Genomic DNA, 15129 nt, shown 5'->3' with positions numbered 1-15129 from the left:
CACACAGATCCCCCCACACACACAGCCCCCACACACACACAGAGCCCCCCCACACACACAGAGCCCCCCCCCACACACAGAGCCCCCCACACACACACACACAGAGCCCCCCACACACACACAGAGCCCCCCACACACACACAGAGCCCCCCCACACACAGAGCCACCCACACACACACAGAGCCCCCCACACACACACACAGAGCCCCCCACACACACACACAGAGCCCCCCACACACACACACACAGACCCACACACAGAGCCCCACACACACAGAGCCACACATACACACACAGAGCCCCCCCACACATCACACGCATGAATCGCTGTCTACCTGCGAAGACCACACTAACACTTCACAGCTGTCAGGAGGCATCTTTGTGCAGCCCGGGGAGCCGGGCGGCGGCGCATGTTCCTCCGAGTATCGAACAGCGGTGACCTTCTTCAGCACACAGTGAGTTTCTTTAACATGCTTTATTACTGCTCTCCTACCCGACACCTCGAAGGCTCCGAAACCAGGCATGCTGTCAATTCAACCCCCCCCAAATCTCGTCATAGACCACCGTGATGTATGACGAAATTGGGTGATGTCATCACCGATAACCTTTATGTATTTTTATCCTGCATAATGGTCACCGCAACTCAGTTTGGCGCACCTAGTGAAAATCATACTGGAAAACACAGCTTTTCTCACATTGCACACAAAGAAAATCGCTAAACATAACCGCATGTGATAAAACAGTTTTCTTCATCTTAAGGCAGGGTTTATAGCAAGGAGAATGTAAACTGGCACATAAAACCCCAGGGCCATCTAGCGTCTGTGCCGAACACCTGAACCTTTCTGATGGTGGTGCTGCCTTCCTATTTTCGGTACAAAAGGGGGTGGTGATGGACGGAGCATCTGAACCAATCAAACACTCATACCCAGTCAACAGATCTGGGTTTAATCCATCACCGTTCTTTAGCCCACTCTGCCACCCCAGTTCAGACATGGCCATATGCAAATCAGTCTGACCCTGTGCCTCAGGGCAACTGTCCAGCCCGAACTTGCAAGCCATGCCTTCCCTGGACCGGAAACAAGCTTCCTAGGACCGGTAGGCATGGCTTGGCAGTTCGGGCTGGACTGTTCCCATGAGGCACAGGGTCAGACTGATTTGCATATGACCATGTCTGAACTGGGGTGGCAGAGTGGGCTAAAGAAAGGTGATGGATTAAACCCAGATCTGTTGACTAGTTGTGAGTGTTTGATTGGTTCAGATGCTCCTCCCATCACCACCCCCTTTTGTACCGCTTTGGCCGCCATAAGTTGACAGGGTATGCTCAGACGTGAGTCCCTTGCTCACTTTGCCACTGGATTCAAGCAAGCCTGGCTGAAGACGGCTGTAATGCCAGAAACCGGTCCTAGGAAGCTTGAATCCGGTCCAGGGAAGGCATGGCTTGGCAGTTCGGGTTGGACTGTTCCCATGAGGCACAGGGTCAGACTGATTTGCATATGGCCATGTCTGAACTGGGGTGGCAGAGTGGGCTAAAGAACGGTGATGGATTAAACCCAGATCTGTTGACTGGGTGTGAGTGTTTGATTGGTTCAGATGCTCCGTCCATCACCACCCCCTTTTGTACGTCTTCCTACTTTCAGCAGAGCACATCAGCATGGCAAATTAATGTACACTAAAGACAATACTAACAGCGTGCCTACATCATTGGCAGTAATATTTTGCATCACTCGCCACTTCAAGGCTGTAAAACTACCTCCTCATAACTATGAGCCCTAAAAATTCACTAGATGCACTGATTGTATTTCTATTTAAAGCTTGTTATAAAAAAGAGAAGTTGATTCCTGAAAGATAAACAGAAGCAGAAAAGGTGGGCACTCCTAAATGAACATCTACACAGGCAGGGTTAATTAAATATTCCATAATTTTAAAGGACTGGCAGTAGATCGCCGAAAATAAGATTTATAAACCAGATATATATTATTTGGTACAAACACCGTTTGAAGGTAAAAACCATGATTTTGCTCTCATGGGTCTGTCTTTTCGTTTGTGAACCAGCCTCTTAAGCTGTTGCGGACTACACTGCATGTCTTGCACACCTCTCAGCTCGGCAAAATGGTAACCCTGCCAAAAAGTCCTCCCCCCACACCCCCTCGCTCCGCTGTAGACTGCACCCTTCCCTCCTAGCTTTCCAATACATTTCACATTTATTATCTCCCTTTCTTTTAAGCTTCACACATCAAGGCTATGGGTCCGATTGCGCATATCTACCCTCAGATAGCACTGTTTATACTGATTGGGTAATTTGCGCTGCTAGCAGCGCCTCTATAGGTTCTTCTGGGACTTTGTTCTGACTGCTGTCAAACGAGACGCTTATCTGAGAGATGCATTAAAACATGCACATTTCGTACAAGCGATAGCGTGTTAATCCATGCCATGTTAAATATGAAACCTTTACAAGCCTAAGTTTTCCATTGAAATAATGTTTACAATTAATTTATGCTGCTATGCACAAAAAACACAGTATATCAACCCCATCTGATAATTCAACACCTTCCTACGGCAATTGCTGAGTCGGGCACGAATATACACCTCAATCCATATATAAGATATTGGTTTAACCAAACTAAATACACTCTGATGTTTATGTGCAATAATTGTGTTTTAGGCAAAGATAGTCGTTTTCCTTTTAACAAACAAATGCTGCGGCTGATCATGGATTTCTAGGCTGCTGTTACATACGCTGTTAAATTGAGTTTAGAACCCCAGGGCCCATCCCTGAGTAAGCCTTAGCGCTGGCCACATTTTCTACCTGTGTAAAAGGGGTCTACTTATGCTCTGTTTTTGGCTCTAAGAGGAGGGTCAAAGCCAGGTCCTCAGAGCAAAACCTCCTCTATGACATTCAGCACAGTAAGCTGTGTCTGCCGTGGGGTTCCTAAGAAGCCCCCACGGCACTTTGCAAGGGAGACGCGGGAAGCCAGCGGAGCTGCACAATTAGAACAGCTCCTGCTGATTTTACAAAGGCGAGGAATTCTTGCGCCAAATCGGACACAGTGAGTAACACACACTTTATTTGCCGTCTTTACCACCTTGGAAAACATGAGTACAGAGCGGAGTTGACCTAACTGCTAGGGCGCTTGACCTCGGACCTGGAAGAACTGGGTTCGAGTCTCGGTAATGTCGCTGAACATCCGGTGATTCTGGGCAAGTCAATTAATCTCCCTGTGCCTAACAAAAACAAGAGGTAGCAAAAGGTACATTACATGAGAATAGACTGGGACCTCGGTGAGAGGGAGGGTGTCCCTGAACACCACCATGTTTCTCCGCGGCGATGCAGAAATGCCTCGGAGAAACGCAGCCTCATTTTGGGATTCGGGGCGTGTTTTTCTTTCTCTCCTCTTCCCATTTTCTGGAAGGTAAAATTCCAGCCAATTGGAAGAGGAGAGAAAGAAAAGAGAAAGAAAGTTAAAAACACCCCCGAATCCCAAAAAGACGGGTCTTGAACGGAGTGATGCCCCTCTCCTCCAATGGCTGGCCTCCGTTTAGGAAGCCAGCCAATGGAGAAGAGGGGCGTGTTCAAGCCCCCACTCTAGGAGACATAAGATCTCTCCCTGCGACTGCGCAAGCGCAGCCTACGCAGGTCTCGACCTAAAAAGGAGGTACAAAGAGGCAGGACTGCCCACTAGTGAGCAAGGATTTTTAAAGGACATTGAAACAAACAAATGAGAAGCAAGGAATGGCATTTGGCCCACAGAGATATATGTATACTAAAGTATACAAGAGGTCGTACACTTAGGTTCGACCTAAAAATAATATCAACCTCTGGTAAGCCCAGCTCAATTCCAACATATAAGTTATCCTAGCATTCTAGCTGATCTTCCGAAGTTAAGTAAGGATACATCATGGATCATGCTCTTGGGCGAAAGGTTGACTGCTTGGCAAAGTTGTTTGTATGAGAACTTTCCCTTTGTTGTATCAAGTATTTTAGAGAAAACAATGGCTGATGGGCCTTGCGTAATCTTTACGACGTTAGACGTTGTTCTCTAATAAAAAGGAAGCCGTTGCACTGGATGCCGGCTGCACACTTGATATGCAGTAACATGCAAATTGCCTATTTAGCTGGTGCCGGTAAAAAACACTTGCCTCGGGGCTCTGAGGGCTATAGTAAGATTACTGAGCCTCCAGTAGGCCTGCTTTACAGTTAAATAGAAAGATTATCACTGCATTGCAGCTGGTTTGAAAATAAACTCTTATGCTCTGGAAAGGGGCGGCTCCTCCATTTGAGCAGAGGAGCGTCGCCCCACTTAAAAAGCCCCCAAAGATGAAAAATAAAATAGTAACTAATTACTATTTTATTTTTCATCTACCATCCTGAGCGTCAGGGTGGGGCCATTGCTGAGTGACAGAAGCATGTCAGGGAGGAGGGTGGACTGGTATGGCCCTGTTTAAAGTGCGCATGTCTTTTTGGCTTGCCGTCTTGCGAGGGCCAGCCACACATGCGCACTTAAAACATCTCTAACCCAGCTGTCTTAAGACAGCTGGGCTGGAGAAAGCCAAAGCCTCCAGAGCGCTGTGGAGTGCTGAGTTGGGCTGCTCCCACCAATCCTAGGGCTGCTCTCATTCTGGTGAGAGCAGCTCCAGCCAGGATTGGCAGAGGAAGTTGCTGCCTCCGGTTCTTGTGTGGAAAGAAGAGTTCCAGATCGAGGATGTCACAGAGTTAAGGTAAGTTTTCTTTTTTTTTAATGTTATTTTGAGCACCAAATCTGATCTTGTGCACACAAGTGTTAGGTTGCTGTGAATACATATTGACAAACTGAACTTTGCTTTTAGCCTTGTTTCTGGCATTCACCTCTTTGCTTGTAGACTTGATCAACAAAAACTGCCTTTGCAGTCTCTAATGTTTCAAGCAACTTCACCAACTCGGTGATCTCCAGTTTATAATTTTGAACTGCTTTGATTTGCAATTGTCATTTGAATGTTAGGGAAACCCACTGTGGGAGCATTTTCTTGTCCAGCCTGTTTCTTCCTATTGTAACCTTCACTTTTTACTATTTCTTAACAGATGTTCTATACACTGGTACTGCTGACGGACAGATTCTGAAAATCGAAGATGGAAATATCTACACAGTAGCCAGACTTGGGAAGCCGCCTTGTGGTAAGGAGATGGTGATTTCAATCTGACTCTGTGCTAAATAGTTAGGCTACCCATGAAAACTTTGTGTTTTATGTCCTTTCTACTCATCATCTTTTTCTCTTTCCCACGTATCCATGTTAATTTCTGGTACATTTTCTCACTCCTTGTCTCTTGAGATATAAAGAGCCAGATGTAGGTCACCAAATACCGGTCGGTAACGGCCGATTTAGGCCGTTACAGACCGGTATTTGGTGATTGAGATGTAGGGGGCATATATTTTACAGAATCGGTACATTTACCGAATCGGTACATTTACTGATTCTGTAAATTACCGATTCGGTAATTTTACTGAATGGGTAAATCCATATGTAGGTGGTACTGGAAACAGTGCCACAGGCCCCTAAGAATTCGTTATTTACCATGTAATACTATTGCATGGTAAATAACGAATTTCTGTGTACATGCACTACTGTGCATGTACACCTGTGTCATGTGGCAAACATACATGCCCTGAGGGCATGTATGTGTGTCACATGGCACACAAGCCTGAATCAGGGGTGCAACAGGGTGTCAGTGACACCCTGTCCCCCTTGTAAATTCGGAAATTTTACTGAATCGGTATTTACCGATTCGGTAATTGACATCGGTTCCTATGGGCCTCATGGCCCATAGGAATCAATGGCAATTACCGAATCGATAAATACCGATTCGGTATGTTACAGATTCGGTAAAAAATTTGGTAAATATACCTACAATGCATTTACGATTTGTAAATACCGAATCGGTAAAATTTGGTATTTACGAATCGGTAAATGCCATTTACCTACATCGGGCCCATAGTCTCTGGATCCTTGTAAGCAAGCCTACATTTGACCTTATTTGTAGGGGTGGCCGGAGTTCACGGAGTGGTGCTCTGTGGAATTCTGCATATTAGGAAAAACTGTGAAATTCCACGGAGTTCCTCACTGCGCCGCTCACCCGTGCCCAGTGGTTACAGTAAAGCGTGCCTTACAAATCTACTTTTCAATCACAGTAGTGCACTGGGAATGTATGTGCGCACCGGTTGCTAGATAGATTAGAGCTCTTCGGTGGTGGGGGCGGTACCTGTGTGACTTGAGGTGAAGGGAGAGAATTAAGACTGTGTTGGGCTGAAGAGAAGGAGAAAGAATATATGATGAATGATGAGCAGCAGCGGGAAAGGTGAGACAAACCTAAGGGGTGTGAGGGGTTGGGAAATAATGAGGACTGTGAGGGGAGAAGTCCATGTGCTGAAAAAGCACCAGTTTCCAGTACCAACGAAAAACGTTTGAGTCCCAGGGGACACCATCTAGCAGTGGATGCAAAGGCAGAGTGCGCAAGCATGCTAGCAGGACGGGCAAGAGGAGAGAACACATCCAGTATTTATCCCCTGCCAGCAACCTGCCTCAGTATCCGAGGCCCAGACTCCTGGGAAACCGGTATGGGAGGCCATGACACCCGACCAAGACCTAGCCCGCCCAGCACAAGCAAGCAGGAGCAGCGACAATGAGTGCAGCACTCAGGACACTAAACTGAACAAACACAGTGCATTCTGAGATTTAAATGGCACCCAAAATAATTACGGAGTTCCCTCAATACACTGCAGTTAATGCAATTAAAAGCACTCACTCTGCCATCCAAGTTCCCATCGTACGCCGGCCCGGGCAGAACCTGCAGCCGTAGTCCAAGCAACACCTGAAAAGGGCTGGGTGGGAAACCGTGTGGGGAGAGGGTGTGCCTTAACCACTCTACGACCTTCTACAACACTCAATGCTACTCCACACACACCTCTACTCCCTCCACACTACACCCCTTGCTTAGGCAAGAGCTATTGGCTTTGCAATGCTTGTTTCATAAAAGCAGGAATTTGACTGAACAATCATTAATTGCTGCTACTAACTGTACTTTGAGTTGTGTGCCTTTGTTCACCCACCTACATCCACTCACCATCCACCTGGGAGCCTGGCAGGCCTTAGACCCCAGCCTTGGTCGCAAGCAGACGTCTTGCAGTTTATTTCCAACATACGGCCCGACTGGGTGCTTGGCAGTTGACCGCTCCCTTCTTATAGTCACTTTCCAGACATCGAATGCGATTTGAGTCTTTGAAGTTTGTGTTGGGGGTCTGCTTCCTTTTGAACTTCCCACTCCTTTGCCTTGCCTTTCCTCCAGAAAGCAGTCTGTCTTGGCAGGAAAGTTGAGAGTTGGCAGAATGGAGCCTTCTGGGATAGCTAGATGCCACACTTCATAGGAAGTTCTCATTAAGTGGGAGGTAACCTAGTGGCCCATTGGCTTGTGACTGCCCCTGTAGGCACTTTCTGGGCAAAAAAGGGGTACCCCTGCAACCGGAATTTCAATCTTGCTTGACTTGAAGAAGAACACTAACGAAGGACTGCCCTGCTGACCTTGGATCCGGCAAAGAAAAGGCTGCACCGATGCTGAACTGCATCTGCTGCTCCTTGGGCGTGACAAAGAGAGAAATCAGGGTAATAAAGAACCTTCAAGAGTGAAATAAACACGCAGGGAGAATATGTTGGTGGATCAAAGAGGCAAAAGGTGAAATCAAGACTAAAAATACTTGGTATTCGCCAACGTGAAATTTATCATTGATTCTGACAGCTTCTGAGATTAATTTGGGCCCTTGTATTTATTATATTATAAATTAAGCACTGCCAATATTGGACTGTCAAAACAAATGGTTGCCTGCAGCAAGGAAAGAAGGTATAATAGATGCCCCACCACAGCGCACTTGTAAATAATTGCACGTGATATACAACATTGTTTTTGCTCCCTTCCCTACTTTGTCTCTCCTGCCAACCTCTGTTCCTAAACCTGTTGCTGCCAGTTATTGACTGATTAAAGTACTAGAATCCTGCTTTAATTTTACCTTGACTTGCCCTACCAGTTCAAATAGCATTTGACTAAACCATATACAGTCAAACACTCTTATATGGCCTTATCAAACCCCCTTCAAAGGGGTCAGATGGTAGGCTGGGGCTTCTGGGCCTCAATCATGGTAGTTCCGGTTGTTAGTCTCTGATGTGCCCAGAGCCTTCTTACTAATGTGGCTGCAAACTGGGCCAAGAGAACCCCTTCAGCACTTGACTGTCAGTGATAGCATTGGCTAACCTCCACATGAAGTGTATGGCATTGGCCTGTCGCTAGCCCGCACTAGCGTGCTTCTGGGAGAGAACACACACTTTGGGTCAGATGCAGATTCCTCCTGCTGCAACCAGGTAGGCAGAGGGTGGAGCAGATGTCGGAGGCCATCTGGGTCACATGTTCAGGTAACCTGGAGTTGTGGTAGGTCCATGGGGTGGATCTCGTTGCAGTTGCACTTCTTCCTGCCTCTAGGTACTAGGCCTTCACTCAGACTCTGTGTTAGGCGCTAAGTTTTGGTCTAATTTCTTTGGGTCACGGCGTCATGTGACAATTGCAGTTCTTGGCATAGCAGCCCTGAACAGCTTTGATTCTGCGGTTTCCACCTGGAATTTTCAATCAGGATAGTCTGATGCCATCTCTCTCCCAGGGTACACAGATTGCTCTTTTTCATGATCTTTCCTCTGTCAGACCCCACCATAACCTGGGTCTCGCTGCTTTTGGCTCTTTATGGACATTAATACCTCTTGTGGAGTTGGCAGGCTCCTTTTCTGTTGCAGTATGCAGGTTGGATTCTAGGCACCTCACAACAAATGAAAAGCTAATTCCTGCTAGGCAAGTCTTCAGGTGATCTCCCCTTGTGCCTGGGATACTGCTTGGTAGGTAGACACCAGCCCTGTAGTGCTACACAGAGTCCTCTAAGTACTCTGCGTAGCACCCGTGTCCTTGGTAATTGAGAATGTGGCGTTCGTACAGCAACTACATTTATACAGTCAATGCATACAGGAGAGTGGATTGTGCTTTCATAAATGGTTTAGGGTGATTCTCCTTTCAAGTGTCCTCTCCAATCTGCTCTCCAGATACAGCCTAGTTTGTGTGGAGTAATGTTCTCACAGTGGGGCTAGTGTCCAGCTTGGAGCACCCACAACAGAGGCACAAATGTGTGAGCTTTCTGTATCTGACAATCATCACCAACACCGAAGAATGATCGTGGCAATGACAAAAGACTAGCCTCACCTAAAAGGGCCCTCTCACCTTGAGCAACAGGGACCGTACTCCCACCCTGCATACCAACCATCTTTCATATGTTAGTGCTACAGGAAGAGTAATCAGCAAACAGCCTAATAGAATTTCTAAAGGAGCCTTGTCTCCTTTCTCCCCGTTTCAATATCTAGGTGTCTTCCCTTCACCTTCTGGAGTGTCAACATACACTTCCAATGTCTGGGGTAAATAACTTCGACTCCATCCTCTACGCAAGCCCAGACTTGGGCCATCTAAAGTGGCTCCCACATGCCTCAATTACTCTTGGTCATGCATGCACACAATCCTTGTACCACGCAGGCCTCATGCACATACCTACACAACAGTATTTGGGATCTCAGTACTAGGATCTGGGTTAGTGCATATAAGCAAACAACACAAGTGAGCCAAATGGCCTCCACTCGATTGACATTGATTATGAAGTCTAGTTACAAGTAGGTATTCATAAAACACAGTACGCTGCCACCACAAATGCATGACTGGGATAGTAGTCCACTGTCCGTGAAATTAAACCACATTGTGAGGCGCCCTCTCCTGGACCTCGCTTATGCAAAGAGACTGAACCAGGACTCTTTGCAAACTAGATTAGTGTGAGACTGAGGACAAAATCAAAAACAAGTGTTGCTGGGGATTGAAAGAGACGCAATGACTTTTCTTGGAAATATAGCATACAGTTTATCAAACACGTGGGAGGTCAGCCAGCTCCTTTGAACTGAAAACTGAACTCAAAGTTACAACGTAACACGCAGTGCCTTATATAGTGTAAAACACACAATACATTTCATTAGCATATCAAATCAAGCAATTGCTCAAGCACATCGTTATTTCTTATCATTCAGCAAAATGCAATTGTTTCTGCAAAAACCTCTAACTACACATTGCAGAATTGTGACAAGTGCATGGTAGTAATACATTGTTCAGCATCCTTCAGTACTGGTGTCCTTGACTGTATTGTGCTTAGAAGCCTAGCAGTGCCTTTCCTCCCTATGTGTCTACTGTTCTGCAATGCCTGACCACCTGCTTATCTTGATCCTTTGTGTCTACTTTATCTGCATATTTTCTCAGGGATGTTTCCATGCACTGAGTGCCAGTGACTTTCCATTGGTGCTATGTTTAATATTATATTACTATATTCTACTAAAACTCGTGTCTGCCCCAACCCCCCAGGCCTCCACTCCATTCTTGCTCTCTATTCTGCTATTGTACGTAGCTTGGGCCTGTGTTGTTCGTCTACCATGTACATTTCTACATGTCAGGCACTCTGCCCAGGGCTACATGACTGTACACCATGCAGAGGAAATTCTCGTCCCGGCTGAAGCCGATTTGCCAGTGCTTTCGAAACCTAGCAAATAAGTAAATCCTAGTGTGAAAATACCAAGGTTGTTTGATGCAGTTAGATCTCTGGACCTTGAACTGAGTTTCATATTAACCTTTTTATTTGTGGATGTATAGTACTAGGTTCCTCTTCTAAATCCCATTATATTTGCCTTCCTAGAATTTTTTCTCTTGCTATATCTAGATAACTTGTTGCATTGCTAGTCTGCGTCTCTTCTTTGCTGATATAAACTAGTGGAAGCAATCGGGATATTCAAAAGCTGCTATATTTGGAGACCATTGAGGATATATCATAAAAGTAACAAAAAAGGTTTTTACTCCGGCACCTGCCCGACTGTTGACTGAGGATAGCCTTTGTGGAGGGATTGGGGGGTGAAAAGGGGAAATGGTGGCTGAGGAATTGGTTGTTGTAAGGGACTGATTTCTTTAAGGCAAAGAGCAATTAACAACCGGATCCAAAATTATACCATAAACTCCTGATCCTCTGTGGGGAGAGGAAAGCCCTCTGCATGGTAATGGACATGCACCCCTGCCCTGAGTGCGCAACTGTACTGATGTATGGATCCCTAATGTGTGTGGTCATAGGCAAACATGGATAATGCGTGTGTACCATAACATAGCCCTGTCTCACAGGTTGCGGTCTTGTTGGACCGGGAGGGTAGCTTAAAGTTCTACCCTCATTGTGATGGATGGTTACTGCCTTCACCAGGATTTAAGCAGCTAGAGCTTGGTGCTGGTTGCATACTGTGTAGCGACCAGTAGGAGTGAACAGGTCCTTTTAATCTGTCTCTGGGTGAAGCCTACCGGCCTACTAATTTCTAAGGTTCGACTTTGGTGTGCTTAGCTCAACCTCGCCCTTTATCGGTTTAGTGTGAAGTACTGTGCGCAGTGTATGTGCACCCAGGAAGGGTACAGGACAGGGACAATGCTGTGTTGCACAGTGCCTGCATGTTAAATGCAAGCGCTGGGTGTCTGTGTACTTGTGAGTGGTACAATACAAGAAGAGTCCCGTGAGTGCATGTTAAATGCAGGTGCTGGATGTATGTGTGCTTATATGTGATAACTTCTGTGCAGTGTGTGTGGCTGTATACATGCACTGTATGTGTGTCTGCGGATGGTACAATACATGGAGGGTCTTAGGTTCTATTTTGGAAGGCCCATGTGCTTTTGCTTTATCTAATTTTCAGCCCTACCCAGATGTGACACACAAACGTAGGATACCTACTCCAACCGTGGCTCAAAACACTCGTTCCTTTACATTCTATACTGTTAATTGCAGATCACTGCCACAACATAAAGCAGACATTTACCATCTTTTAATAGAAGAAAAACCATGTGCGGTTTTCCTTACAGAGACATGGTTGCATGATGGTGCTGGTCCCGATGTAGCGGCCGCACTACCCTCTAATTATGCTATCGCTAGAGTTGATAGGGAAAGACAGGTTGGAGGGGGGATTGCTGTGATTTTTAATAGGGAATTCAATTGTGATTTCCAAGCGGTTAATATCCCTGGATGCGAAGCAGCATTTTTTAAAATTGCACTGAACCCTAATTTTACCTTCTCTGGTTTTTTAATTTATCGCCCTCCTGGAGGCTGTAACGTCTGGGCTGCGAATTTGGCCAACGTCATTTCACCTTACTTTCTGAATGCCCAAAATCTGACCATACTGGGTGATTTAAATCTCCATTTGGAGGACACATCAAATAGCACTGTTGTCAACCTTCTGGAAGATTTGAATACTCTTAACATGACACTGCGGAATGAGGGTCCCACTCACCAAGCTGGCCATTTGCTGGACCCCATAATATCCAACTTACAGGAACTAAAATGGTTGAAAACCGACCCCATCTGTTGGTCGGATCACTTTTTAACCCTTTTTAGCATTACCCCTACTGACCCCAAGCCGTCACTTTCTGCTCGGCCCCCAATTCTTATGAGAAATTGGAAAAGGTTAGATCTGTCCGAGTTGCAGAGTGCACTAAAGATTCACCCCCCCGTCTTGGGCACCGATATGGAAACGATTGCGCGTGAAGCCCATACCTGGCTGGAGAGAGCAGTCGACATCTGTTTGCCCGCTACTAAGTGCAGAGGCAATGTTCATCGCCCTCCAGCACCTTGGTACAATGATGAATTACAACTAGAAAAAACCAAGTGTAAGGCATTAGAGCGGAAGTGGCGTAAACATTACGATCCTTTAACAAAGGAAATTTATCGTAGTGCCAGAAACCTCTACCACAGAGCCTGCACTAGAGCTAAGGCTTGTTACATAACTGAGACTATCAACACAGCCGCAAACAAAGCACGGACTCTCTTTAACACTGTTAAGGAACTGGCCGGAGCAAATTCTATGGCTGCCGCACCTCCCCTGACCCCTCAAAAATGTCAAAATCTTGCCACGTATTTTGTGGAAAAGATAGAGAAGATTATGGCCAATATTAATCCTCTGATGAGGGACGACGGGGAAGTTCCGTCCCCACATTTGGCAAATCAAATAGGACCACGGCTTGACTCCTGGCCACTTATTTCCTTGGACATTCTGAAATCCTTAGTTGCGTCCATTAAATCAGGCTCTCCCTGTGATCCTCTCCCCATCAACATCCTGAGGCAGCTGGATGACCCAGCTCTGGGGATTATTGCTGATACATTAAATGCCTCCATCCATCTGGCAATTGTTCCAGCGGCTTGGAAGCATGCCATGGTCAGCCCTCTATTGAAAAAGCCGGCGGCTGATCCTGAGGTGCTGGCCAACTACCGCCCAATTTCCCTGTTACCTGCGTTCTCTAAGATCTTAGAGAAGCATATTCACGGTGTACTCTCAATGTACACGGAGAACAATAATCTACTCCATTTTACTCAGTCAGGTTTTAGGGCAGGCCATTCCACCGAGTCCGCCCTTTTGGGAGTCACCGAAAAGATTAGGGGACTTCTGGATGAGGGGCAAACGGTTGCTCTTGTCTTACTTGATCTTAGTGCGGCCTTCGACACCATCTCACACAACAGACTACTTGCTAGGCTGAGTGATGATGGTGTCGGAGGGAAAGCGCTTGACTGGATCGCGTCCTACTTGAGCAACCGGACGTTTCAGATCTCGTCCTCGCAAGCTCAGTCAGACACCTTTCTGTCTCCACATGGTGTGCCTCAGGGCTCAATCCTGAGCCCGTTGTTTTTTAATCTGTATCTCCGCCCACTCGCTGATCTAGCTGAGCGAGTTGGCCTAGAACTTATGTCTTACGCGGATGATTCGCAGATTATTTTTTCCCTTACCAACGCAAAGCCTTCATCCCCCTCTGCGTTGAAAACAGGCCTTCAGGAAGTCTTCAGCTGGATGTCAACTAATCAGCTGAAGCTTAACGGGGAGAAGACGGAGATTCTTCTCCTAGGGAAAAAGAGAGATCTTTGGCAGGATTCCCATTGGCCGCCCTCCCTGGGTGCTTTTCCCTGCCCGGCCACTCAAGTCAGAAACTTAGGGGTATGCATTGATGACTCTTTATCAATGAAACAGCAGGTAAACAAAGTAGCTGGTACGTGCTTCACCATCTTGAAATGGTTACGGAAGATCATTTGGATGCTGCCTATGGATACCCAGAAGACCGTAGTCAATGCACTGATTACATCTAGACTTGACTACGGTAACATCTTATACCTGGGCTCCAATTTAGCTGTGATCAGGCGGCTCCAATTGGTCCAAAATTCCGCCGCCAGGCTGCTTTGTAAGATCCCTAGGACAGCTAGGATATCAAAGCACCTAAAGGATCTTCACTGGCTTAGGGTTGAGAACCGGGTCCGGTTTAAAGCATTGACCTACATGTTTAGGATCAAGGCAGGGACTGCACCAAAGTACCTGCAGAATCTGGTTAGGCCCTACGTTCCTGAACGAAACCTCCGTTCTTCAAATGGAGCCAACTTTGTGGTTCCTAGATTTAAACTGGCCCGTATGGGGGGAAAGTCTTTCTCCCATCTGGGACCAGTTCTTTGGAACTCTTTGCCTTTAGCCCTGCGTAAGGAGGTAAATCTTGCCAGTTTCAAGAAAGGTGTAAAAACCTGGCTTTTTGATAAATAATTGCAGGCTTCTAATGGGTTGTTTTCTGCGCTTTTGGTGTTTTTCAGCTTTTACATCTGTTGCGCCGGGAAACCCTTTGTGGGTATCTGCGCGCATTATAAGTGCAAAAAATAAATAATAAATAAATAAATTGTGAAACATGGAGAGGAGGTAGAGAAATACCCCCTGCCAGATTTGTGTATTGCTGTATTCCTATAAGCTGGGTGGGACAAACACTGCTTCCCCTATACACTTAAATGGGTGTGCTTTGATTCAGTGAGAGCTGATAAGAGAATCATAAAGAGTAGGGATTGGAGACTCTTTTGATGCTCATATCACAGGTGTCAACTCTAGTCACTCCCATGGCCTGTGTTGTGGAGCTATTAGCTTTTGAGACACCCCTGCTGAAAGACTGTTTTTAAGAGGAAGAGAGAGGAGACGAGTGAACACTTCAAAAGTAGCAGAACCTCA

The 15129-nt window shown here is 46.3% G+C and overlaps 1 protein-coding gene across 1 annotated transcript in view; it reads left to right on the top strand.

Annotated features, from left to right (window-relative positions):
* APMAP (adipocyte plasma membrane associated protein) overlaps positions 1 to 15129 on the top strand; it is a 379103-nt gene that overhangs the window by 137519 nt on the left and 226455 nt on the right. The window contains exon 4 of the mRNA XM_078649066.1: positions 5057 to 5149. Within this exon, the coding sequence (XP_078505192.1) occupies positions 5057 to 5149 (93 nt within the window). The remainder of the gene's footprint in view (positions 1 to 5056; positions 5150 to 15129) is intronic.

This window comes from Lissotriton helveticus, chromosome 6, assembly GCF_964261635.1.
Source record: "Lissotriton helveticus chromosome 6, aLisHel1.1, whole genome shotgun sequence".
Taxonomy (NCBI): domain Eukaryota; kingdom Metazoa; phylum Chordata; class Amphibia; order Caudata; family Salamandridae; genus Lissotriton; species Lissotriton helveticus.
This window is presented reverse-complemented; position numbering and strand designations above follow the sequence as displayed.